This window comes from Salvelinus namaycush, chromosome 17 (genome assembly GCF_016432855.1).
Source record: "Salvelinus namaycush isolate Seneca chromosome 17, SaNama_1.0, whole genome shotgun sequence".
Classification (NCBI taxonomy): domain Eukaryota; kingdom Metazoa; phylum Chordata; class Actinopteri; order Salmoniformes; family Salmonidae; genus Salvelinus; species Salvelinus namaycush.
The window spans coordinates 6062890-6090327 of record NC_052323.1 but is presented as its reverse complement, the minus strand read 5'-3'; the positions used below and the strand labels follow the sequence as shown (position 1 = coordinate 6090327).

Here is a 27438-nt window from a genome sequence, read left to right as displayed (position 1 = left end):
AGGATATGCAAATGTTACGGATAGAGATTAATTTTCCCCCCACATAGGTCTACCTAAATATAGACTAGGCAGAGGTTGTGTGACCAGATTGGACCGCCTGTTCAGCCCCAGTCTCGCCCCCCAGGACACCTCTTTCCTAGGATGCCTCTTCCCCAGAGCTAAACAACCGTATTACCTATAAAATTGTGCCTATAAAATTATGTTCTAACTAAGCATTTTTGCAGTTCCATAAACATAAGCAGGACACAGACAATATCCTTATCCTAAATGTGGGGTGAAACCAAACGAATTTTAGCCTGCATGACAACGTAACATGTAACATGTAGCTTAGCCATGTCTTTACATTGCATTGGGGCAAAACAATCGCATTTTAACCATAAATAAGATACAACCGTTATTTCGCTTCTCAGTGATCATGCAATACTGCACGATTTGATAGACAGCGCATCAATGAAATAGCCTTCCACCTCTGGGCAGCCAAACTTTCTGTGCGTGTAGGTGCTCTGCGAGTGTCTCACATGAGCAGAAGGTGCTGTTGTTTAGCTATCGGAAAGAGGCATCCAGAGAATCCGGTAATACAGCCACTCCCTAGAGAATACAGGGCTATAAACTTCAAGGAAAGACAGAATCTTAAGCAACCTAAGGGTTCTCCTAGCCTGGAATCGACACTGAATATCACTTCGTTTCACTATTGTTTCCCGAACTCAGTCTGGAGAAGCTCCAATAGATGGGCAGTTGGACCGTCCACTAGGACGATATTCAGTGTGGATTCCAGGCTAGCAATCTACAGGTTCCAGTGTGTGTTTTTGGTTTCTCATTTGGGGGTGGGTTCATTTAATAAGGGTATATGAGTGGGCATGGCCTCAGGTGAGCTGAGGGATGGCAGAGGCAGGCTGAGGGTCATCCAGGAAGATGAGGTTGTCGATGGACTTGAGGTGGCTGGCGCCTGTCTTGTTGGTCTCCATGGTAGCCAATCCAAGAGAGCACTCATACCCTTCGTTGAGTCTGGGAAGAGTCACTGCCTCCTCTGACACAAAGCTTTCACCTGTCCAATCAAAGCAAAGCGCGCCTCAATCCAGGGCCCAATAATACAATATGGTTGTGCTTTATTTCACTATACAGAAATTGGAAGGTACTTACAAAGGAATTACATAGTAAAGCCATAAGTACATATTAATAATCTATAAATAACATGTTTTATTTGATTGGGATTCATTAAAACAAGCATGTGTGACGGCACCTGTTTCGGAGGAGCAAGAGGGACAAACAGCTCTTCTTGGACAGCCCATGACGTGAATGACCTTTCCATCGCCACCGTGTTCCAAAACAACATAGAACTTAAACAGAAGGGATAACCGTTGGGGAACACAGTAAAGTAACATACAGTAGCCTACTAGTAGTTTTGGGACACCGCTGAAACAAAATTCTCGAAACTGTTTGCATGTGACTCACACGGCCTTTTGTGATTGGTCATTGTTTTTTCTGTACGGAAGTCACCATTAACTGGGTTCAGACTTACCCGTGGCGTCTTGGGGACGGTGGTCTCTGACATGGTGTCATCACTGGTGCTTGTCTCGCTCATGTCATCCACAGAGGGGTGTTTCCGAACGAATCTCCTGGATCTGCAATCACATGGTATATCATTATGTCATATGTCAACATATAGTCTTGTGTGGCTCACTTGGTAGAGCATGGCACTTGCAATGCCAGAGCTGTGGGTTTGATTCCCACTGGGGACGAGTATGAAAATACATGCACTCACTACTGTAAGTCGCTCTGGATAAGAGTGTCTGCTAACCTGTAAAAATGTCACATACGTGTCAAATCATTCCGGTGGACAAAGAGTACAGTAACATGCAAAGCATATGCATTATTAAAGTGTACATTCATTTATACAGGCTGTAGTTAGCAACCATGAGCCGTTGTTAGCAAGCATTGCATGATAAAAGACACAACCCTTCATATTATAATGGAAACCATAGGGTATCTCATTCACAGATCTAGAGGGAATGGGGGTTATGTTGTCTTCAGCGCATTACACACGGCAACTCCAATGCCAGTGTCGCCCCGGATATAGAATACACTGATAGAGAGTAGGCTGTGTCAATACCGACAAGTAAATATGGATGCTCATATCTATGTAAATGGTGACCTGGGAGTCCTGACTGGTGGTATCATTTTGACAGACCGTATCAGCTCCACAGTAAAGCATGTCTCCACGGCCTACAGCATGCCTCTAGATAATATCACATGCAAAGAGCCGTGAGTCATGAAGGAAAGGATGGCGAAACATCCATTTTACAGTCCACTGTAGCCGTATAGAGTAAGTGGCTTTATTACTTTATTACAGTGGTGTATGTTTGATCTCTGTGACCTGTCTTTTCACCTGGAGAAGAGTGCGTGTGCGTGCGTGCGTGTGTATGTATTTGGACGTGAACTACATTTTAAGCATAAAGAGAGAGAGAGAGAGAGAGAATGTGAGAGAGAGAGCGAGAGAGTGAGTGTGCATCGTGTGTCCCCGCACGCTCAAGTGTGTTGGGTGCATCAGCTAGAAAAACTAAACTGCACAAAGGTACATCTGCACCTGCAGCCAAGTGCGAAAGGCAATTTTGGGAAAGAGCTACTGCCTATTGTCACCAGTGTAGCGTTTGAACTGGGATATAGCTCAGTGGGTCCATCTTGGGGCAGAGAAATGACCTATTTTGATGTGCAATTGCTGTAGAACAAGCTAAACCAAGCATGTAATTGAAAGCATGCCTCTTTCAGCAGGAAGCCAAAGGAAGAGACCCTGGAAGAGAAAAAGGCCCTGCTTTGTGAGTCAAAAGAGCCACAGAGACACCGTTGTGTCTCTCTAAGCCACCAAAACATCTGTCAAGAGAATCAGCCACTTAACTCAGTTAAGGGAGGGTGTGTGTGCGTGCGGAATGGAAAGGACGGGAATATAGAGTTTATGTATGCTCATGGCACCTCAGCAAAAGCGGGGCCACACGCCGCCATTTGTTCTGTGTGATTAGCTCATTTTGTATTTTCTCCCCTGCTGTCGCGCCGTCACCTATATTACACGGACCACGCCACTCTGCATTTGATAGACACCTCTTTAGGTGTCTGCAAAGGGGATTGCATACTTGTCATGGTGTTAGCCCCACGGAGGGCCCACGTCTTTCATCTGTTGGGCCTATGCTCCCGATGCCTCTGCCTAATATAAAATTTTACGCATCACGTTTACATGGACATACACACCAACATCGCCTATACAGTGAACACACAGCAAATGGCCCCAGTCTGATAACAATTTGGACCATTCATTTTGAGCAAAATTGAACGAAGCCTATTTATGTCTGGGGTCTTTAATACTCTTTATTCTATGGTTCCACAAGGGAATAGCTTATGTAATTATCTTGAACTTAATATATAAGTACAGGCTGTAACACTGTGTGTACTGCGTACCACAGCTACATCTGTTTTTGACCAAATGTGGTAAGGACTACATCAGCTTGTTACAGTGAGGGTTACTGTGGTATAAGACCCACCCAACCAACAATCCCAGTCCCCCCGCCACTCCAATTCTCTCTCTCACCCGTAGCAGTAGGTGACGCAGGCAGCGATGGAGAGCAGGGTGATGAGGACCACCATGCCCAGGGCTATAGCCACGTTCCTTCTCTTCTCCTGTTCGGCCTGCTGCAGCTCCCACCACTCCAGATCACTGAACTGACAGCGCTCTCCCATGTAGCCCGAGATACAGCTGGGAACACCACACACAATACTCACTGTTAATATAACACACACATACAGTATGACACAACACAAATTCTGAAAACAACAAACTCAAAACTGATGTTGGCTGATTTATGAGAAAAGTCGACCGAATGCTTATTGAGAACAATTCTGTATATTTTGCAGACCAATGCAGAGGCAAACTTTAGAATCCTGTTTGTTCTATATCCTTTATCCCACTGTTGATGCAATCCTTTATCTCACTTTGTTACCATAGGTAAAGAAAAGCTGTATATATGGAACAATAGTGCCACCTACTGGCGTTATTAAGACTGACTTACTAGAGTGAAAATCCCTATGAAGAAACAATATTTTAACCCCGGATTCCCAGCCACTGTATCTGAAAGGATTGGATAAGAGTAATAAAAATAGTATTTTTGCCCCCCTAATGTTGCTGACAAGTCAGAAAATAACGGTGTTGACCCATGTACAAGGAGGGAAATAGGGGTACTTGCTTGCAGGCATAGGACTCCATCTCTGGGAAGTAAAAGCAGACTCCCTCGTAGAGACAGTAAGTGTCATGAGATGAGGGGCAGCTCTCCACTGTGTTAGTGTTCAGCCATTGGCTGGTGACGTCCATAGGCCTACTGGTGGTCACCCACGAGGACGTAGTTGACAACTCTGCAAACATGGAGAGGGAAGGAGGGTGGAGAGGGAGAGAGAGAGAGGAGACACAAAGAAAAAAGGAGGTGAAACAAAGGGGATTATGGTGTCGTAAAAAAAATGAAGGAGAAGTTGAGCATAATAATCTTTATAGAGATTGTTGCAGTAGTAATGTTTGTTATGATACTGTGTGTAGAACTGCACCTTGGCATGCGTGTCCATTACCACTGTAGCCAGCTGGACACTTGCAGCGGTACTTCCCTATAGTATTGATGCATTCCGCTCGCTCATCACATTTGTGTGTTCCCATTTTACACTCGTCAATATCTAAATGGGGAAAAAATAACATGAAAACGATTGTGAAAATGTAAATGACATGAAAAAGAAATTAAGAAAATATATTTTAAATCATCAAAGTTCATGAGTGAGTGTTCACCGGTACAGTGGTGTTCCTCTCCACTGAAGCCAGGGCGACACTGGCAGTAATATCCACCAGCAGTGTTGACACACACTGAGCTCTGGATACTACACAGGGCCATCCCCAACATGCACTCATCAAGGTCTAGAAACACAACATTACACATCAAGATACACACCTAATTCCCTTTCTGAGTTCAGGAATTACATTTAAGTCCCTTTAGCAGATCCTCTTATCCAGAGCAACTTACAGGAGTAATTAGGGTTAAGTGCCTTGCTCAAGGGCACATCAACAGATTTTTCAACTCGTCAGCTTGGGGATTCAAACTAACGACCTTTCGGTTGCTTGCCAAATGCTCTTAAAGGCTACCTGCCGCCCAATTCTCCTAAATAGGAATTGAATTGGAAATCAAAAAGGGTTCACAGGTACACATGTATGCACACACGCACTCACCCACACACAGCTCTCCATCCCCAGTGAAACCTTCCAGGCAGTGGCAGGTGGGGTTCCCTCCGTCCAGTAGACATTGTGCATTCACATCACAACGGAGAGAGAAACAGTCATCCTGGTCTGGAAGTGCAAGGATGTTGCCGAATTTTTTTCAAAAGAACCAATTTCACTATATAAACTGTATATGTAGACAAAATCAGAGTGGCAGCCATTTTGTACTACTATGAAATCTACAGTATTGTTGTTATAGCAGTGTGGCTTTTACCTGACACCATCTTCTCAATGAAGAGTGTGGGCTCGCTCCCTTCGTCCATGTTGTCCTCTGCCTCCTCCCCGTCAGTAGAGAGACCAGGCACAGGGAGAGGCATGCTCTCATCGTTCAAAGTTTTGTTTTTCACAGAGAACGGGTCTGCAGACTCGCCATCTCCAGAATCTGTAGGAAAAATGATGAGCAGACCAAAGTTGTATCTATCAAACTCAACCTGAATCTTTATGAAAGGTGTCAACTGAGGTTTATATCACCTGTTGATCCGTAGGATGGCAAGCAGCCTTTGCCATCAGCTGATTGGGCAATGTGGGAGTGACAGGAGCAGTGGGCGAATCCTAGCCTGCTCTCGCACACCTGAGCACAGCCCCCATTTCGATAGAGACAAACATTTGCTCCTGAGGATGTCAATTAAACACATTTGGTAAAAGACTGCAATAAAGCAAACATATGTTTTTAACAATAATATTATGGAGTCTCTCTCTCACTCTTCTTGCTACCTGGCTTGGCGAGGGGGTGAACCACAACTATGGATGCTGGTTGGACCATGTTGCCATGGAGACGCTCTGGGTTCATCCCCGTCCATTTGTCAACGCTCATGAGCAGCTGCTGCTCCCTGTCCGTGATCCACAACCTGTCCTCAAACACTACCAGGTCAAAAGGTTGACCTGGACCAATCAGAAGAGATAATGGAATTACAATAAGAACATGTATCATATTTAGTTAATATGTGCTATAACCTTTTGACTGTGTGTGTGTTCCACAGAAGCCTCACCTACTTCGTTCTCTGTCAAGACTTGTCGGTTGGAGCCATCCAGGGATGCCGTCTCCAGTACGCCCCTCTTGCTGTCACACCAGTACAGCCTGTCTTCAGTGAAGTCAATGGTCAGACCACTAGGAGACACCAAGTCGGCGCTTGCAATGACCGCACGATCACTTCCTTCCAAAGACGCACTCTCCAACACAGGCCTGGTACCCATATCGGTCCAGAACAACTTCCTCAAGAAACAGAACAGAAATGATAACTCACCCATCTGCAATTAAAAGGCAGAAGACACTGTGTAGCAAAAATTCTGATAAAGAAATATATTCAAAATACCGTACTTGGCTAAAGGATGAACTGCAATTCCCCTTGGTTTCTGTATGCCTTCGCTAATAATGGTCTCTCTGTCGAAGCCATCCAAGGTGCTGCGGTCAATAGTTGAGAGGCTGAAACACAGAATTCAAAAGTAATGTCCAAGGCCTAAGCTACAAAATACATTAAAAAAAGAGTAGATATAATCTGAGGAGAATGAATAGAATAGAAACAAACCATGCATGATATAATTCATAGTTTGAACTTCAAATAGTTCAGTCTGAATGTCAATGTCAATGTAGTTGTGTGTGTGCTAAATTTAAATGAGGTTCTGACAATATCATTGGCCCCAGTTCTGAACCCTGGGGTACACCACACACCCTCGGTCAGTCCAGTAGAGCTTGCGGTTGACCCAGTCCACAGCCAGGCCCTCTGGTGAGTCCAACCCCTCAGTGAGCAAAACCTCCCTGGACCCGCCGTCCAAATCAGCCCGCTCAATCTGCTTCAGTACTGTACTGGCAAAGTACACCTAGAAAAACACACACCTTTTATTATTTTTAATCAATATGCCTCATAAGCATCATTGCCTGACATGGACAAAACAGTTTCACTAACTCATCATTGAGAGTCATGCAGTAACCAGCAATGACCAATAGGTGGCAACAGATCTGAATACAGCTGACCCAAAGTGCTCCATAGTAAATTCAGAACAGTCGAGTGATTTTGCGCTGCAGTTTTGAAGTAGTAAAACTGACTTCACTGTAGATCACTTCTACCTTTGAAAACCCAAAGCATTTCCTTACTTTGTTTTGTACAGGATCATAGTCCAGAGCTATCACTGTTCCCCTCGGCTCCTCCACAAGGCTTTGGTCACCAGTCCCATCCAGATTAACACGTCTGATGTTTACTATGTTGGCAAACAGCAGATAAGGTGGGGGTCCTGGAATATAATGAAATGAAGTGATGACTAATAAAAAACAAGAGGGCAAACATACCTATTTTTGCATGTGAATGTGTGTGTGCCTGTGTGTTTACTTGTATGCGTGGCAGCGTATGTGGTGTGTGTGAGTGTGTATCAGTGAGGACTCACCAGTGGCTGTGCAGCGTTTACCATCTTGGTGGAGCTTGTACCCAGGCAGACAGTCACACTCCCACCCACCAGGAGTGATGGGGGAACATTGTTGACTACAGCCCCCTCGGTCGGAAGAGGAGCAGCCTGGGTGAACCACACGCGCACGCGCACACACACACACACACACACACACACACACACACACACACACACACACACACACACACACACACACACACACACACACACACACACACACACACACACACACACACACACACACACAAAAAGGGAGAGATTCAGTGACACAGCCTCCACTCAGTAACACTGAGCAATAAAACCTCCCCCTTGTAACACTGATAAAACCTCCACTCTGTATCACTGATAAAACCTCCACTCTGTATCACTGATAAAACCTCCACTCTGTATCCCTGATAAAACCTCCACTCCGTAACATTGATAAAACCTCCACTCCGTATCACTGATAAAACCTCCACTCCGTATCACTGATAAAACCTCCACTCTGTATCACTGATAAAACCTCCACTCTGTATCACTGATAAAACCTCCACTCTGTATCACTGATAAAACCTCCACTCTGTATCACTGATAAAACCTCCACTCTGTATCATTGATAAAACCTCCACTCTGTATCCCTGATAAAACCTCCACTCCGTATCACTGATAAAACCTCCACTCCGTAACACTGATAAAACCTCCACTCCGTATCACTGATAAAACCTCCACTCCGTATCACTGATAAAACCTCCACTCCGTAACACTGATAAAACCTCCACTCCGTATCACTGATAAAACCTCCACTTCGTAACACTGATAAAACCTCCACTCCGTAACACTGATAAAACCTCCACTCCGTAACACTGATAAAACCTCCACTCCGTAACACTGATAAAACCTCCACTCTGTATCACTGATAAAACCTCCACTCCGTATCACTGATAAAACCTCCACTCCGTAACACTGATAAAACCTCCACTCCGTAACACTGATAAAACCTCCACTCTGTATCCCTGATAAAACCTCCACTCTGTATCACTGATAAAACCTCCACTCCGTAACACTGATAAAACCTCCACTCCGTAACACTGATAAAACCTCCACTCCGTAACACTGATAAAACCTCCACTCTGTATCACTGATAAAACCTCCACTCCGTATCACTGATAAAACCTCCACTCCGTAACACTGATAAAACCTCCACTCCGTATCACTGATAAAACCTCCACTTCGTAACACTGATAAAACCTCCACTCCGTAACACTGATAAAACCTCCACTCCGTAACACTGATAAAACCTCCACTCCGTAACACTGATAAAACCTCCACTCTGTATCACTGATAAAACCTCCACTCCGTATCACTGATAAAACCTCCACTCCGTAACACTGATAAAACCTCCACTCCGTAACACTGATAAAACCTCCACTCTGTATCCCTGATAAAACCTCCACTCTGTATCACTGATAAAACCTCCACTCCGTAACACTGATAAAACCTCCACTCCGTAACACTGATAAAACCTCCACTCCGTAACACTGATAAAACCTCCACTCTGTATCCCTGATAAAACCTCCACTCTGTATCACTGATAAAACCTCCACTCCGTAACACTGATAAAACCTCCACTCCGTAACACTGATAAAACCACTCCGTAACACTGATAAAACCACTCCGTAACACTGATAAAAACCACTCTGTAACACTGATAAAACCACTCCGTAACACTGATAAAAACCAGTCCGCAACACTGATAGAACCACCACTCCGTAACACTGATAAAATCTCCCCTCTGTAACACTGAAAAAAACCTCCACTCTGTAACACATCTCCAGTGGCTTTAGGAAAACATTTAGTGTAGTAGTACCTCTACAGGTCTGTCCATCCGGCTGTAGTATGGACCCCTCTGGACACACACAGATGGTCCCCTCATCAGTAGCAAGACATCCATTATCGCACTGGGTCATATTGGCCAGACATGGTGAAGTCTCTGTTGATGCAAGGGCAGATAATTAGCAAAGATATAAAGAACCCAGTGGTGTATTGCAGCTTGGCAAACATACAGATTACTTTATTCGAAATCCATGATAATATAATGTTGCAAAGCAGCTCTATCTCAGTTGAAGTGGTAATAATCCAACAAACATGTTATTCCAGAATCAGATGTCCTGTTACTTTGACTGATTTCAATTTTCTTTGCCTGAGCTGACCTTACCAATTGTGTCACGCGCAAAGCATTGTACGTTGAACTTAAACCCCGGGCCACATCCAATGCTCAGGCACTAATATCCTCACTCTCATGCTACAATATCAGTGAACACACTACAGAACCAACAATCACAAATGATTAAGGGCTATGCACGAAGGGTTGTGAGCGATGAAAACCAATGGTGGAGAAAGTATCCAATTGTCATACTTGAGTAAAAGTAAAGACTAAAAGTGAAAGTCACACAGAAAATTACTACTTGAGTAAAAGTATAAAAGTATTTGGTTTTAAATATACTTAGGCATCAAAAGTAAAAGTAAAAATCATTTGAAATTGGCACAATTTTCTTTTACGGATAGCCTGGGGCACACTACAACACACAGGCATCATTTACAAACAAAGCATTTGTGTTTATTGAGTCCTCCATGCCAGAGGCAGTAGAGATGACCAGAGATGTTCTCTTGATAAGGGAGTGAATTGGACCACTTTCCTGTCCTGCTAAGCATTGAAAATGTAACGAGTACTTTTGGGTGTCAGGGAAAATGTATGTAGTAAAAAGTATATTATTTCCTTAGTGAAGTAAAAGTAGTCAAAAATATAAAAAGTAAATAAAGTACAGATACCTAAAATAACTACTTAAGTAGAACTTTAAAGTGTTTTTACTTAAATACTTTACACCAGTGATGAAAACCAAAAATCCCATAATGCTCCTAACACCACCTAATATAACAATAATAGTAACAACATGTAAATCCAAGGTAGATCTCAATTGTAGGCCTATAATTTGATGTGCATGGAGGCAGGAGCTTGAAGCTGTCACGTGCGCTCCCTCTTTGGCCCCTAGGTCATCAGGCTGCTCGTTATGGCACACACCTGTCACCATCCCCACTCACCTGGACTCCATCTCCTCCTTGATTACCTGCGCTATATATGTCACTCCCTTTGGTTCCTTCCCCAGGCGTCATTGTTTCTGTTTCTTGTCTGTGCGTTGTTCTTGTTTTCTATTATGTTTAGTTCATTATTCACCTCCTGAACTTGCTTCCCGACTCCCAGCACACACTTTACAGAAGCAGACACAAAGAAAACCGGAATTGGAGTGAGTTGGAGAGGACTGCCCAGAACAGTGGAGTGGATTTGTCGATGGCCAATGCTCCCAGAGGAGCTATGGGCCTAAATAAGTAGCGTGCATGACAACTTTACTCTCTTGCATATTTTTGGCAACAACAACACTGGACAAAGCCATATGGTTAGTGGAAAAAAGCCTCTTAACTTCTTATGGCTGCAAGGGGCAGTATTGAGTAGCCAGTTAAATTGTGCCCATTTCAAACGGCCTCGTACTCAATTCTTGCTCGTACAATATGCATATTATTATTACTATTGGATAGAAAACACTCTCTAGTTTCTAAAACCGTTTGAATTATTTATCTGAGTGAAACAGAAGTCATTCTGCAGCACACTTCCTGACCAGGAAGTGGAATGTCAGAAATCGATGCTCTGTTCAACTTCCTGCCTATACATGGGCATGATACGTAAGAGTCTACGTACACTTCATACACCTTCCCCTGGTTGTCAAGAGGCGGTGAGAGAAAAAAGTTTGTGTTTATCTTGGTCTGAGGTGGAATAAAAGCTCTTTGTTTGACGTGACCGTCCATTTCCTGTTTCTGGAGCGCGCGAAAGAGGACATGGATTTGCCTTCTGTTTAGCTGTCGTTATGAACGACTAACATCTCCGGGATAGATTTTATTTGATACATGTGACCATATCATCGTAACGCATGTTTTTTCAATATAGTTTCATCAGATTATTGAAACATTTTCGGGAGTTTTGCCGTGTTCCGTTCTCTGACTTTGTTTACGTTGGAGAGATCCGTGCCACTTGGCAAGTGCGCTTCCTAAATCGAGAGGGAAAATGAAGGTTCTAAATCCAAACACCGACTGTTCTGGACAAAGGACACCTTGTCCAACATTCTGATGAAAGATCAGCAAAAGTAAGAAACATTTTATGATGCTATTTCATATATCTGTCGAATTCATTACTAGTCGTGGGCGGCCAACGTTTTGGCTACTCTAAGCTATACCGAAGCTGCATAACGTAATGAAGTTATTTTTAGAATTCTAACACTGTGATTTCATTAATAACTAATGGATCTATCATTTCCTATACAACATGTATTTTTTAGTTATGTTTATGAATAGCTATTTGGTCAGAATATGTGTGTCAGAAAAAGTGTCAGTAAAATATCCGAACGTTGTGGGAAATAGTAGCTACGTTAGCAGACTGTGTAACCACTGATTTCAGCTCTAAATATGCACATTTTCGAACAAAACATAAGTGTATGTATAACCTGATGTTATAGGACTGTCATCTGAGGAAGAAAATCAAGGTTAGTCAAAAATTATATATCTTTTGCCTGTTTGTTACGATCGCTTACTTTTGCTACTGGGAAATTGCTTGTGTTTCTGGCTATTGTGGCTACGCTAATATAACGCTATATTGTGTTTTCGCTGTAAAACACTTGATAAATCGGAAATATTGTCTGGAATCACAAGATGCCTGTCTTTCAATTGCTGTACACTATGTATTTTTCAGAAATGTTTTATGATGAGTAATTAGGTATTTGACGTTGGTGTCTGTAAATATTATGGCTGCTTTCGGTGCAATTTCTGATTGTAGCTGAAATGTAAACTATGATTTATACCTGAAATATGCAAATTTTTCGAACAAAACATATGCTATACAATAAATATGTTATCAGACTGTCATCTGATGAAGTTGTTTCTTGGTTAGTGGCTATTTATATCTTTATTTGGTCGAATTTGTGATAGCTACTGATGGAGTAAAAAACTGATGGAGTAAGAAAAGTGGTGTCTTTTGCTAATAGATTTACATATTGTGTCTTCCCTGTAAAACATTTTAAAAATCGGACATGTTGGCTTGATTCACAAGATGTGTACCTTTCATATGTTGTATTGGACTTGTTAATGTGTGAAAGTTAAATATTTAAAAAATATATATTTTGAATTTCGCGCCCTGCACTTTGAGCTGGCTGTTGTCATAAGTGTACCGACGTCGGGCTTGCACGCCAAACAGGTTAACCTCTACGCACCTCAATGAAATCCCTTTAAGATGTCTGCACTAATCCCATCCAAAAAGGTGAAAGTGTAATGAGAATGCTTTCTAAGTCCAAGGCCCACAGTCAACGAACGTGTGTGATGTACCACCGTTACCTGGTAATGCTGAAGTGGAGACTAAATTGAAGCTTTCTGCCTTTTTATTTTACCTTATTTTACTAGGCAAGTCAAAAGAACAAATTCTTATTTTCAATGACGGTGTAACGGCTGTCGTCTTCCTCCTCGTCTGAGGAGGAGAAGTTAGAAGGATCAGAGGACCAATGCGCAGCGTGGTAAGTGTCCATCACGTTTATTATCAAACATAAACCGAACACTAAGAAAATACAAAACAATAAAGGTGAACATAAACGAAACCGAAACAGTTCTATCTGGTGCAGACACACGAAGACTGAAGACAACCACCCACAAAACCCAACACAAAACAGGCTACCTAAATATGGTTCCCAATCAGAGACAACACAAAACACCTGCCTCTGATTGAGAACCATATCAGGCCAAACACAGAAATAGGAAAACATAGAAATACAAACATAGACTGCCCACCCCAACTCACGCCCTGACCATACTAAATAAAGACAAAACAAAGGAAATAAATGTCAGAACGTGACAGACGGCCTAGGAACAGTGGGTTAACTGCCTTGTTCAGGGGCAGAACTGCGCCAGCTTTCTGCCTTGAAATCTCTTGAAATATGCTGACATAACTTTATTTTGTTTGGAATCACTTATTAATTTATGATTTAAAAAAGTTCAAATCCAACTGGATTACATTGGTTCAGGTGAAGTCATCAATGAGAAACAATCAAAGTAAGAGGCTTATGTAGGTCTACTCATACATTTCACCATTGTGAAATGATGACTAGGAATACGACTTTCCCAAAGCAGATCCTTTGTCTGCACCTCCCAGGGCATATGAACTGATTCCAGAGGCCGACCCAAAACAATGCCGCCGGAGGAGAGAGTGCCGGAGCGGTCTTCGATTGAGGCTTCAGATGCGCACACACCACCCGCCGCTCCCGAGTATATTACTCGCTAATATCCAGTTGCTAGTTAACAAAGTTAACGAAATCTGGGCAAGAGTTGCATTCCAAAGAGATATCCAGAATTGTAACATACTCTGTTTCACGAAAACATGGCTAGCTGGGGACATGCTGTCGGCAAGGGTGTATGTTTCATGATTAAAACTTCTCTAGGGCATTTTCACGTTTGGATGAAAAGCGTGCCCAGAGTAAACTCCCTCTTACTCAGTCCCAGATGCTAATACATGCATATTATTAGTATTGGATAGAAAACACTCTGAAGTTTCTAAAACTGTTTGAATCACGTCTGTGACTATAACAGAACTTATTTGGCAGGCAAAACCCAGAGGACAAACCATTCAGATTTCTTTTTTTTTGAGGTCACTCTTTTCAATGGGTTTCCAGATTTCTAAGGGACCTTCCTGCAGTTCCTATCGCTTCCACTGGATGTCAACAGTTTTTAGGAATTAGTTGAGGTTTTTTCCTTTGAGAAATGAAGAAGTAGCCATGTTCAGAATGAGGCTCCAGTGAAGTGTACTGTTTGTTAGAGGCGCGTGACCAGAAAGCATGCTACACATTGTTTTCCTCCGGTATTGAACACAGATCATCCCGTCTTCAATTTTATCTATTATTTACGTAAAAAAAATACTTAAAGTTGTATTACAAAAGTACTTTGAAAAGTTTGGACAAAGCTTACAGGTAACTTATGAGATATTTTGTAGTCACGTTGTGCATGTTGGAACCGGTGTTTTTCTGGATCAAACGTGCCAAATAAATGGACATTTTGCATATATATCGACGGAATTAATCAAACAAAAGGACCATTTGTGATGTTTATGGGACATATTGGAGTGCCAATAGAAGAAGCTCGTCAAAGGTAAGGCATTTTTTTGTCGTGCCGGGAGGGTTTTGTGTCGTTTTGTGTCGTGCCATGAGGGTTGAAATATGATGGTCTGTGTTTGTTTGCTTGGTTGCTATCCTCAGATAATAGCATTGTTTGCGTTCGCCGTAAAGCATTTTTGAAATCTGACACGTTGGCTGGATTCACAATAAGTGTAGCTCTAATTTGGTATATTGAATGTGTGATTTCATGAAAGTAAAATTTTTATAGTAATTTATTTGAGTTTGGCGCTCTGCATTTTCACTGGATGTTGGCCAGGTGGGACGCTACCGTCCCACATATCCCAGAGAGGTTAACGACTCATGGTGTAATTGTAACAACATACTCAAGTCCTTTTGTTCACCAAACCAAGAATTCCTCACAATCAAATGCTGACCGTATCGTCTCCCAAGAGAACTCTCCTCGGTTATCGTCACAGCCGTGTATATCCCCCCGCAAGCGGATACCAAGACGAACATCAAGGAACTTCACTGGACTTTATGCAAACTGGAAACCATATATCCTGAGTCTGCATTTATTGTAGCTGGGGATTTTAACAAAGCTAATTTGAGAACAAGGCTACCTAAATTCTATCAGAATATCGATTGCTGTACACGACTGAGTAACACGCTCGACCATTGCTACTCTAACTTCTGCGATGCATACAAGGCCCTCCCCCGCCCTCCTTTTGGCAAATCTGACCATGACTCCATCTTGTTGCTCCCCTCCTATAGGCAGAAACTTAAACAGGAAGCGCCCGAGCTTAGGTGTATCCAACGCTGGACTGACCAATCGGATTACACGCTTCAAGATTGCTTTGATCACATGGACTGGGATATGTTCCAGGTAGACTCAGAGAATAACATTGACGTATACTCTTACTCGTTGAGCGAGTTCATAATGAAGTGTATAGGATATGTTGTACCGACTGTGACTATTAAAACCTTCCCTAACCAGAAACCGTGGATTGATGGCAGCATTCGCGCAAAGCTGAAAGCACCTGCCACCGCATTTAATCATGGCAAGGCGACTGGAAATATAACCGAATACAAACAGTGTAGTTATTCCCTCCGTAAGGCAATCAAACAAGCAAAGTGTCAGTATAGAGACAAAGTGGAGTCGCAAAGTGGAGGCTCAAAAACGAAACGTAGGTGACAGGGTCTGCAGACAATCACGGATTACAAAAAGAAAACAAGTCCGGTCGTGGACATCGACGTCTTGCTTCCAGACAAAATAAACAACTTCTTTGCGCGATTTGAGGATAATACAGTGCCACCGACACGGCCCGTTACCAAAGACTGTGGGCTCTCCACAGCATCCCAAACCGCTTCCTCAGAGCATGCGCAGACCAGCTGGCTGGTGTGTTTACGGACATATTCAATCAATCCCTATCCCAGTCTGCTGTCCCCACATGCTTTAAGAGGGCCACCATTGTTCCATTTCCCAAGAAAGCTAAGGTAACTGAACTAAATGACTATCGCCACGTAGCACTCACTTCTGTCATCATGAAGTGCTTTGAGAGACTAGTCAAGGATCATTACACCTCCACCCTACCTGTCACTCTAGACCCACTTCAATTTACTTACTGCCCCAATAGGTCCACAGACGATGCAATCGCCATCACACTGCACACTGCCCTATCCCATCTGAACAAGAGGAATACCTATGTAAGAATGCTGTTCATTGACTACAGCTCAGCATTCAACACCATAGTACCCTCCAAACTCATCATTAAGACTGAGACCCTGGGTCTCGACCCTGCTCTGTGCAACGGAGTCCTGGACTTCCTGATGGGCCGCCCCCCTGGTGATGAAGGTAGGAAACAACATCTCCACTTTGCTGATCCTCAACACTGGGGCCTCACAAGAGGGCGTTCTCAGTCACCTCTTTTATTCCCTGTTCACCCACGACTGCGTGGCCATGCACGCCTCCAACTCAATCATCAAGCTTGCAGACGACACAACAGTGGTAGGCTTGATTACCAACAACGATGAGACAGCCTACAGCCTATCCGAGGGCCCTCGGAGTATGGTGTCAGGAAAATAACTCTCACTCAATGTCAGCAAAACAAAGGAGATGATCGTGGACTTCAGGAAACAGCAAAGGAGAAGGTGGAAAGTTAAGTTCCACGGTGTTCATATCACCGACAAACTGAAATGGTCCAGCACACAGACCGTGTGATGGAGAAGGTGCAATAGCGCCTCCTCAACCTCAGGAGGCTGAAAAAATGTGGCTTGTCACCGAAATCCCTCACTAACTTTTACAGGTGCACAATTGAGAGCATCCTGTCGGGCTGTATCACCGCCTGGTACGGCAATTGCACTGCCCACAACCGCAAGGCTCTCCAGAGGGTGGTGTGGTCTGCACAACGCATCACTGGGGCCAAACTACCTGCCCTCCAGGACACCTACAACACCTGTTGTCACAGGAAGTCAAAAAAGATAATCAAGTACAATAACCACCCGAGCCACTGCCCGTTCACTCTGCTTCCATCCTTAATGGCGAGGTCAGTACAGGTGCATCAAAGCTGGGACAGAGAGATAGAAGCTGTTTTTCAATCTCAAGGCCATCAGATTGTTAAACAGCCACCACTAGCAAAGAGAGGCGGCTGCCAATCTACAGACTTGATATCATTGGCCACTTTAAAAAATGGAAGACTAGTCACTTTAATAATGCCACTTTGTGTGGCATTATGTTTACATATCTCGCATTACTCATCTCATATGTATATAATCTACTCTTTACTATCTATTGCATCTTAGCCGCTCTGTCACTGCTCATCCATATATTTTATACTTATATATTCTCATCCCATTCCTTTACTAGATTGTGTGTATTAGGTTTTGTTGTGGAATTGTTAGATATTACCTGTTAGATACTGCTGCACTGTTGGATCTAGAAGCATAAGCATTTTGCTACACTCGCAATAACATCTGCTAACCATGTGTATGTGACCAATAACATTTGATTTGATTAGATACATTTATGAAATTGTTTCTTTTAATTATTGATAAACGTGCACCTGTTAAGAAATGTACTGTTAAAACTGATGAGGCTCCATGATGAGGAATTGAAAGGAATTGAAAAACTGAGTGGCTAATAAGGCTGGCTGCACATTTGACTCCCTGACCTACTGCAAATTGAGAAATGATGTGACTAAACTCAACAAAAAGAATAAGAAACTGTATTATGACGCCAAAATCAATGATATAAAGAATGCTGGAAACTTTGGAGTACTTTAAATGAAATTATTGGCATAAAGATAAATTCAACTCCTTCTTTCATCGAATCAGATGGCTTATTCATCACAAAACCATTTGATGTTGCCAATTATTTTAATGATTATTTTATCGGCAAAGTGGGCAAACTTAGTCAGGAAATGCCAACAACGAACAGTGAGCCATTGTACTCAAGTATTAAAAAAAACAAATAATGAAAGAAAAGCATTGCAAATTTTAACCCTTGTGTTGTCTTAAGGGTAAAAAAATGACCCGCCACTATTTTGAACAGCAGAGAAAACCCCCTAAATTATATTTTTTTCAACTTGAAATCTGATGACTTTTCCTAGAGTGACCCCAACATTAGATAAAGGGAAACATCGCATTTGTTCATATTTCCATGAAAGCTGTACACCACCAGGGTACAAATACTGTCTTAGGGTCATTTTGACCCACCAGTTATAAAATAATTTACACACCACAAAAACCACACACACACACACACACCCACCCACCCACACACACACACACTGAGAAATTGAGATTGTGTGCTACTGATTAAACTCAGACAAAACTAAAACTGTCTTGTGAGTGTGCAGCATCTCCCATCCACGACCCCACACATGACTCAAGTTCATAGACAAAATAGAAACAATTTCAGACAAAGTAAACAAAACTTCAGACAAAATAAACATTTCTTGAAAGCATTGTTTACTAATGGGGAATGCAGTCAGAGGCGATAAAGGTGCTGCAGATGACAGTCCCCCCAGTTCTCTCTTTGCTGAAGCCATGAGTGCACGTTTCAGTACCCAACAGGTCGTAGATCGGATTTTTTCAGATGTCCAGGAGGAACAAGAGAACAATGATTTAGAAGAGGAGGAGGTATCTGAAGAAGAAAATGGGGAAGAATGCAACCCAGAGCACGATGCGTCATCTTCAGATGAAGAAGAAATCCCCCAAGCTGAAAGAGAGACATTTTTGTCAAAGAACAAAAAAATAACATGGTCCTTGTCACCATATGACAACCAGGGCAGGATGGCAGCACAAAATGTCATAAGGATGACCCCAGGGCCCACAAGACATGCAGTTGCCCATGCCCAGGACATCGCCTCAACATTCTACATGTTCATCACACCAGCCATCGAAAAAATCATCCCAGAGATTACAGATTTTCAGGTTTTCTGTAAATATGGAGACAACAGGAAAGGGATGGATTAGATTGACCTGCGTACCTACATAGGGCTGCTAATCTTAGCGGGTGTGTATAGGTCCTGAGGTGAGGCTAGATGTAGTCTCTGGGATGCAGAGTGGAAAGGCGATTTTCTGTGCCACGATGCAACTGAAATTATTTCACACTTTCTAAAGAATGCGACGATTTGATGACTGTGAGTCAAGACCTGCAAGACGTGTGAGAGACAAACTGGCGACCATAAGAGAGGTTTGGGAGAAGTGAGTGGAGCGTCTGCCATACCTCTACAACCCTGGGCATGAAGTAACAGTGAATGAGCAACAGGTTCCATGTCTGTAATGTAAGTGATTTTCACTGTTAATTTGACTATGTATTGCTGTAATATCATTGATTTATGTGATGGTTTTCTGTGACACTGATACTAATTACTGATAGTAATCTCTTTTGTCAAAAGGTCGCTGTCCTTTCCGGAAGTATATGCCCAGCAAGCCAGCAAAGTATGGCATCAAGATATGGGTGGCCTGTGACGCACAATCTAGCTATGCTTGGAAGATTCAAGTCTACACAGGGAAACCGACCAGTGGAGGCCCGGAGAAGAACCAGGGGATGCGGGTTGTGCTTGATGTGATAGATGGACTGAGGGGGCACAATGTCACGTGTGACAATTTCTTCACCTCTTATGAACTCAGCCAGCAGCTCCTGAAGGGGAAGATCACCATGGTTGGCACAATTAGAAAGAACAAGCCAGAGCTCCCCCCTGCACTCCTCGCAACAAGGGGGAGAGAGGCCTTCTTATCAAAGTTTGGAAAGAGGAACAAGAATGTGGTCCTCCTGAGCACACTGCACAAAACAGCTGAGATCAGTGATCGTGAGGACAGGAAGCCAGCCATCATCCTGGACTACAACCACAATAAAGGAGGCGTGGACAACCTGGACAAGGTGATTGGAACTTACAGCTGCAGGAGGATGACTGCCCGCTGGCCCCTGGTCATCTTCCATAACATCATTGATGTCATACAATGCCTTCATGATATGGAACAAGATCAACCCTACCTGGATGCCTGATAAGCGGAACAAGAGGGTGTTCCTGGAGCAGCTGGGAAAGGCACTTGTAACCCCACACATTCAAAGAAGGTCATTTTTGACCCTCAGGACAAGGGGAGTATACAGAATGTTAAGACTACATAAGGGTTCATTTGATAAAGTTAGTGTGGGAGAGGTGGAAAATGTATTGTCATCGATCAATAATGACAAATCTCCTGGCATTGACTTAGATGGAAAGCTACTGAGAATGACTCTATAGCCACTCCTATCTGTCATATCTTTATTCTGAGCCTAGAGGAAAGTCTTTGTCCTCAGGCCTGGAGGGAAGCCAAAGTCATTCCGCTACCCAAGAGTGGTAAAGTGGCCTTTACTGGTTCTAACAGCAGACCTGTCAGCTTGCTGCCAGCTCTTCGCAAACTGTTGGAAAAAATTGTGCTTGACCAAATACAATGTTACTTATAAGTTAGCAAATTAATAACAGACTTTGAGCGTGCTTATAGGGAAGGGCACTCAACATGTACTGCACTGACACAAATTACTGATGATTGGTTGAAAGAAATTGAAAAGAAGAAGATTGTGGGTGCTGTACTGTTATATTTCAGTGCAGCCTTTGATATTATTTTCCATAACCTGTTGTTGAGAAAACGTATCTGTTATGGCTTTTCAACTTCTGCCATATCATGGATTCAGAGCAATCTATCTAATATAACTCAGACTGTTTTCTATAATGGAAGCTTCTCTAGCTTGTGTGGTGTACTGCAGGGCAGCTCTCTAGGCCCTCTACTCTTTTCTATTTTTACCAATGACTTGCCACTGTCATTAAACAAAGCATGTGTGTCCATGTATGCTGATGATTCAACCATATAAGCATCAGCAACCACAGCTAATGAAATCACTGAAACCCTTAACAAAGAGTTTCAGTCTGTTTTGAAATGGGTGGCCAGTAATTAACTGGTCCTGAACATCTCTAAAACTAAGAGCATTGTATTTGGTACAAATCATTCCCTAAGTTCTTGACCTCAGCTGATTCTGGTAATGAATGGTGTGGCTGTTGAACATGTTGATGAGATTAAATTACTTGGTGTTACCTTAGATGGTAAACTGTCATGGTCAAAACATATAGATTCAATGGTTGTAAAGATGGGGAGAGGTCTGTCCGTAATAAAGAGATGCTCTGCTTTTTTGACACCACATTCCACAAAGCAGGTCCACAGGCTCTAGTTGTATCTTATCTTAATCATTGTCCAGTCATATGGTCAAGTGCTGCACAGAAGTTAAGCTGCAGCTGGTCCAGAACAGAGCGGCACGTCTTGCCTTTCATTGTATTCAGAGGGCTAACATTAATACTACGCATGCCAGCCTCTCTTGGCTAAGAGTTGAGGAAAGACTGACTGCGTTACATCTTGTTTTTATAAGAAACACCAATGTGTTGGAAATTCCAAATTTTTGTATGGTCAACTTACACACAGGGTTCTTTTACAGTCCCCAGGTCCAGAACAAATTCAAGGAAATGTACAGTATTATACAGAGCCTTGAGTGCATGGAACTCCCTTCCATCTCATATAGTGCAATTGAACAGCAAACCTGGTTTTAAAAAACAAATAAAGCAACACCTCGTGGCACAACGCCTCTCCCCCATGTGACCTACTTGTTGTGTGTATGTACTGACATGTATGTGTAACTGATATATGCACACACACACACACTATATGTTCATGTTTTTAAATGCATGTAAGTCTTTTGTCTGTAATGTATTTTTCGTTATATGTAAGACTGGCTGTCGCCATTGGCATCGACTAATAGGGATCCTAATTAATCAAAATAAAATAAAAACATTTGCTGTAACTAGTGTTCAATACTGAGCACAAGATTAGCTGGCGTTGCACACAATCTCAAAGTCTAAACACATAACATGTACAACAAAGCGCTGTTCTCTTATTGTATTATTGTCAAGAGAAACATTCAGAAGTAAATAACCATACTTTCCAAATCAACAAGAAATTACCACTTTTGGTCAAGCACCAGCAAAGACCTTGAAGGAGAATTGCTTTCTTGCAGAAGTGCTGTCTTACCTTGGCAGGTTTTCCTATCAGGAAGCAGAGCGTAACCCTTGGGGCAGGTGCAGAAGTAGGAGCCTGGAATGTTCTCACAGCCCAGGGAACAGCCGTGGTCCCACAGGCCACACTCATTGACATCTAGGATTCAATTTTTGTATGTTTAGTCTAATTATTTCTTAGTAATCCTTGTAGGTAATCATCCATTCCACACTCAACAATTAATAAAATAAATTGCTAATACTGCAATTTCATAGCATCACATAGTATATCAAAGCATAGCAAAGCATAACATAACCCAGCATTGGTGCTAAATGAATGAATACCATACCTTCACAGTAGTTCCCATGTTTGCTGAGGGCAAAGCCTTTAGTGCACTGGCAGATCCCCTGCTCAGCTGGGTTGGAGCACACATTCACACACACTCCTGTACGACCATCACACGCTGCATTAAAAAGGTTATGGAATAAGTTTAGAACAGAGTTCAAGGTTTTGGAACAGAGTTGGACCAAACTTATTGACGAAACAGCTAATATGCACTGAACTCTGACCTGGAAAGACAGGCATGGAGTCTTCAATTGGCTGGTTGAGGGGATGTACCACCTTGACAGCAGTAGGGGGGTGTGTCATTCGCTTTAGGTTGATGTTCTCTGCCTCAACCCCTGAGTACTTATTGACTTGCCGTATGGTCCGTGAACTCATATCAGTGTAGTAGACTTGTTCCAGGAACACAGACATCCCCAAAGACTGAGACCTGGTGGGAAGAATATTCAGAAGTTAGCAATAATATAAACCGATCTACAAGTGATATATCTAATTATACAGTATACTGCTCTAGTGCTAAATACAGATAGCTGCCCATTTACAACATGGTCTCACTAGAATATGTCAAAACAGTGATATTTAACCACTGGAGTTATATGTCACCTGTGCTGACAAATGAGTGACATAACTATAATGACATCTGCTTACAGTAGTGGCCTGTCAATGACATTGACAACATTCCCGTTGTAGTCACACGACCCAACGGCACTTTCTCCCTCCAGACTGAACTGGACCCAGAACAGTCTCTTGTCCGTCCGGTCGACCGACAGCCCTCCCAGTCTCTCCGGAATCTTCAGCACTGTAGTAATCATCTCTCCAGCAACATCCGACCTCTGAATACTGGGTGTGATCCCGTCGGACAGCCAGAATATAAATCTGAGGAAAGGTATAGTGGTTTTAGGGATAAGGAAGTGGCCCACATTGAAGACTTGAAATCAGGTAAGAGGACATGCCCAGACATGCCTAACCAAGTACACATGCAATTTCTGGGTATTGGTGATTACACCAAATGTATCCATCCACATTAACACAAGTTGAATGTACACAACACTGAGTGTACAAAACATTAGGGACACCTGCTCTTTCCATGATACAGACTGAACAGGTCAATCCAGGTGAACGCTATGATCCCTTATTGATGTCACTTGTTAAATCCATTTCAATCAGTGTACAGTAGATGAAGGGCAGGATACAGGTTAAATAAGGATTTCTAAGCTTTGAGACATTTGAGACATGGTTTGTGTATGTGTGCCATTCAGACGGTGAATGGGCAAGACAAACGATTGAAGGTCCTTTGAACAGGGTATGGCAGAGTCCGTGCCCCAACGAATTGAGGCTGTTCTGAAGGCAAACGTGGGAGCAACTCAATATTAGGAAGGTGTTCCTAATGTTTTGTCCACTCAGTGTAGAACACATTAGTGAACATTGGAGAATTTCACGTAGGAAGAATACAGATAATCAAAAAATATATGCATCTGTGTTTTGGTGTACTTCACTTATACCTGTCTGGCATGAAGCAATCGCCTCTGAGGGTCAAAATGGCTCCCTTTTTCTCTGACCAGAGAGTGGAGGTAAGTGAGAGGCAATCTGCCAGATTACACCTACAGGTATGTGCCAGCCGTGTTAAAAGAGGCAAGGACCCTTTAAAGGCCCAGCATTATAGTAACCCACAAACAAGACGGTGGGTAACTCTAAGGAATTGCATTGGAATGTTTGTCACCACTGCTCTAATCTTACTCATAGTTACTTGAAAACATACAGAGATACATGTTGAGATAATGTATTGCGTTACCTGTCATTTGGGGCAACTGCTATGGAGATTGGCTGAGATAAATGTCTTAGAAGAGTCCTCTCGTTTTTCCCATCTGTATCCACTCTTTTGATACTTCCCACTTCTCCACTGGTCCAAATGACAAAATTGTGAACCCAGTCGACCGCAAGGCCCGAGATCCCTTTCTCAGACGAGTGTAGCTTCTGAAAAGGATGCAGTACAGTTGTGGATCTATAACCATTCATGTCGTTGACTCAACCTTGGATACAATAGATATTCGCATATTGACCAGTGACAAATAGGAGGTAATACTTTGTCCATGGGATACGGTGGCCATATTAGGAACGCCTGAGTCACAGTGTCCATATTAGGACAGAATTTTACACTACATTTGACATTTTAGTAATTTAGCAGACACTCTTATCCAGAGCGACTTACAGTGCATTCATCTTAAGGTAGCTAAGAGAGACAACTGCAAATCACCGTCTTAGTAAGCACCTTAATCTTCCTCAGTAATCGAGATACTCTTTTCAAGAGGTAGGCGACTGTGACTCTTGTGACTCCGACTCTGTCCTTATATGGACACCGTAATATTACATTCTGTTTCTTTTTTAAAGGTGATTCATTTTTTAAGGTGAACTAGTAGTATGTAAATGCACCTGTCTCTGTGTTCCATCCATCGCTGCTTTGTAGATGACCCCTGTCTTTTTATCGGCCCAGTAAACTCTCCCCTCTGTGTAGTGGAAGTCCAGTAGGATAGAGTTTCCAACACCGGTCACAACCCTTTTTTGATTCCCTCCATCAAGGTCCATCCGGTATATAGCCTTACCATGGCCGAAGATCAGATAGGGCTCTGGAGCTTTCCAAAAGGAACAAAAATTCTAAATCATAGATGGTAGATGGTGTATGATAATGGTCGTTATCCCATCAGACAACCAAAATACTGTATAAACCTGGAGGACTGTGATGTTAGGGATTTCAGAAGTGACACACACTGGAACCACATCTTGGACCGGAAGTAACTTAAGATTTGAAATCAGGTACTAGATGGGACCAACTGAGTTATACTCTGCAGTGCTGCCAGAGCGCTTTCAATGTGAGAATACACAGAGAATACTAAAAAATATTTATGGGAAAATGTTCTGAAGCTGAATCAATGTAATATAATATAATACAATAGCAAAGGAAGCCTATAATGTTGCTGTTATACCTCAAATACCTCCTCATTTCGAGTGAGATTTTAGGAGCTGAAGTTGAATAGTCACATTTCTTGTGTCATGCAGCCAAAACTCAACGGCCCGTATAACTAGGCAGAATATATGCATTGATACAGTAACTGAGGAAAATCTAAATGCACATTCCCATTAAACCGCTTGAGATCAAATGAGTGGCATGCAGATGCAGTTTGGACATTTCAAGGTGAGTAAACAGTGCAGAGTGTGCAGTACTATAGTGTGGCAGTTTGTAATCCATAGCTGTCCATTTTCTCCTTACTGTCACATAGTTTCCTGACTGAAAGACGTCCAGGGCTGCACAAGTCACGATCGCTATAGAACTTTACTGGCCGTCCCTTTTCAATGTGTGCTGTTCTGTGCTGATACCTTTGTTGAATGAGTTGAATCAATGTTGCTGTCTAAAATCCTATTGATGGCGTTTAATGGGGCGGAGTTCAAGGCAGCTCTGGCTGCTTCCCAATAAAACAGTCGTCTCTTAGCAACATGTGCTTTCATACTCTCCTTTCACATGGTGAACATCCTCATATGTCAGTAAAGACTGTCTTGGACATTCCAGTCATTGGAAGTTTAAAATCATATTAGCGCGTAACATACCAAATAATGTTATATTTCACTCAAATATAATTACTTCATGCTGTTTGGAAGAGAAACTGTTGACTGAGTGAATCCAAAATCGTATTGTTAAGTGGAAACAGAACATCTCAGACAACCATTGTCTTGTGACACGTTGAAAAGGTTAACAACATGAATGCGAGATGTGTTGTGTTCGATAGCTCTTCCTTTGACCTTGACCCAAAACAACATGCTCATCTAGTCTGACATGCCCATGTCAACACATGGGTGAAGCATCATTATCATGTGCATCCATGGACACCAGTCACTGGTGTTGAGGAATGAAGACAACAATGAATCTCCATAGGCCAGGGGCAGAAAAACAATGAATCATCTGTCTGTGTGGTGGTTCATGAGGTCAATGATGCCCGATGGTGAACTTTAAAAACAGGTCATTGCTAAGTTGCTAGGATACACAATGCAGACCATTTAGGGCCATCCTTGGGGGCCATCTTCGTTTCTGAATTTTTTAAAATCCCCTTAAACAATGGTGGTCATTTTGTGTAAATCATGCATTTATGTAAATGGGAGATATTTGTGTAACAAGTGACATATGTTGACATCAAATTGGAATTTCCCCCTATAATCTAGTACACCTGCCATGGAAGTGACCCAGTCTAGGGGATAACCTCTTGACCATGGAGAAAGCATTCCACAAGTCTTCACTGCGTCCACTACACTTGTCATGATGATGATGGGAGTGGCATGACCCGGTCATAGGGGATAACCTCTCCGGGTGTGAGGGGATAACCCTGAATTAAGCCTCCACTGACACCACTAAAGGCAAGCACTCGTCCAACTGACCAGAGACCAGTACTGTCTACGGCCAGCTAGGACCGGCCCTACCCAGATCACACACTCTGCCCAGCCAGCTCGCTGTGACGCATGAGGAGACCGTCTGTTACCCTCCCACTCACTGTTTTCCCTCAGGGATAAAGGTAACCCTTGTGTAAGGGTCACTATTTACCAACTTGCCACAGCCAAAAACGAAATAGTGTCAGACGCCTTCGGTTACATGTACTGTAATGCATATTGGTGTGGAGACTGACTGAAAATAGTGTAAGGCTAATGTAAAGGAGAGTA

General features: G+C 42.7%; 1 protein-coding gene across 1 annotated transcript; it reads right to left on the bottom strand.

Annotated features, from left to right (window-relative positions):
- Positions 1-863: 863 nt before the first annotated feature.
- On the bottom strand, positions 864-25359 carry LOC120061877 (pro-epidermal growth factor-like). The gene is made up of 24 exons (XM_039011655.1): positions 25168-25359; positions 24530-24711; positions 23386-23613; positions 22965-23167; positions 22745-22858; positions 22432-22554; positions 9543-9665; positions 7676-7801; positions 7389-7525; positions 6966-7114; positions 6615-6719; positions 6286-6509; positions 6011-6178; positions 5768-5908; positions 5602-5678; positions 5511-5541; positions 5249-5365; positions 4814-4939; positions 4582-4704; positions 4230-4395; positions 3578-3742; positions 1520-1622; positions 1241-1337; positions 864-1045 (listed from the first exon to the last, which is right to left on the bottom strand). The coding sequence occupies exons 1-24, from the start codon at positions 25318-25320 to the stop codon at positions 864-866; spliced, it is 3363 nt and encodes a 1120-aa protein (XP_038867583.1). The 5' UTR covers positions 25321-25359.
- Between the last annotated feature and the right edge of the window lie 2079 nt (positions 25360-27438).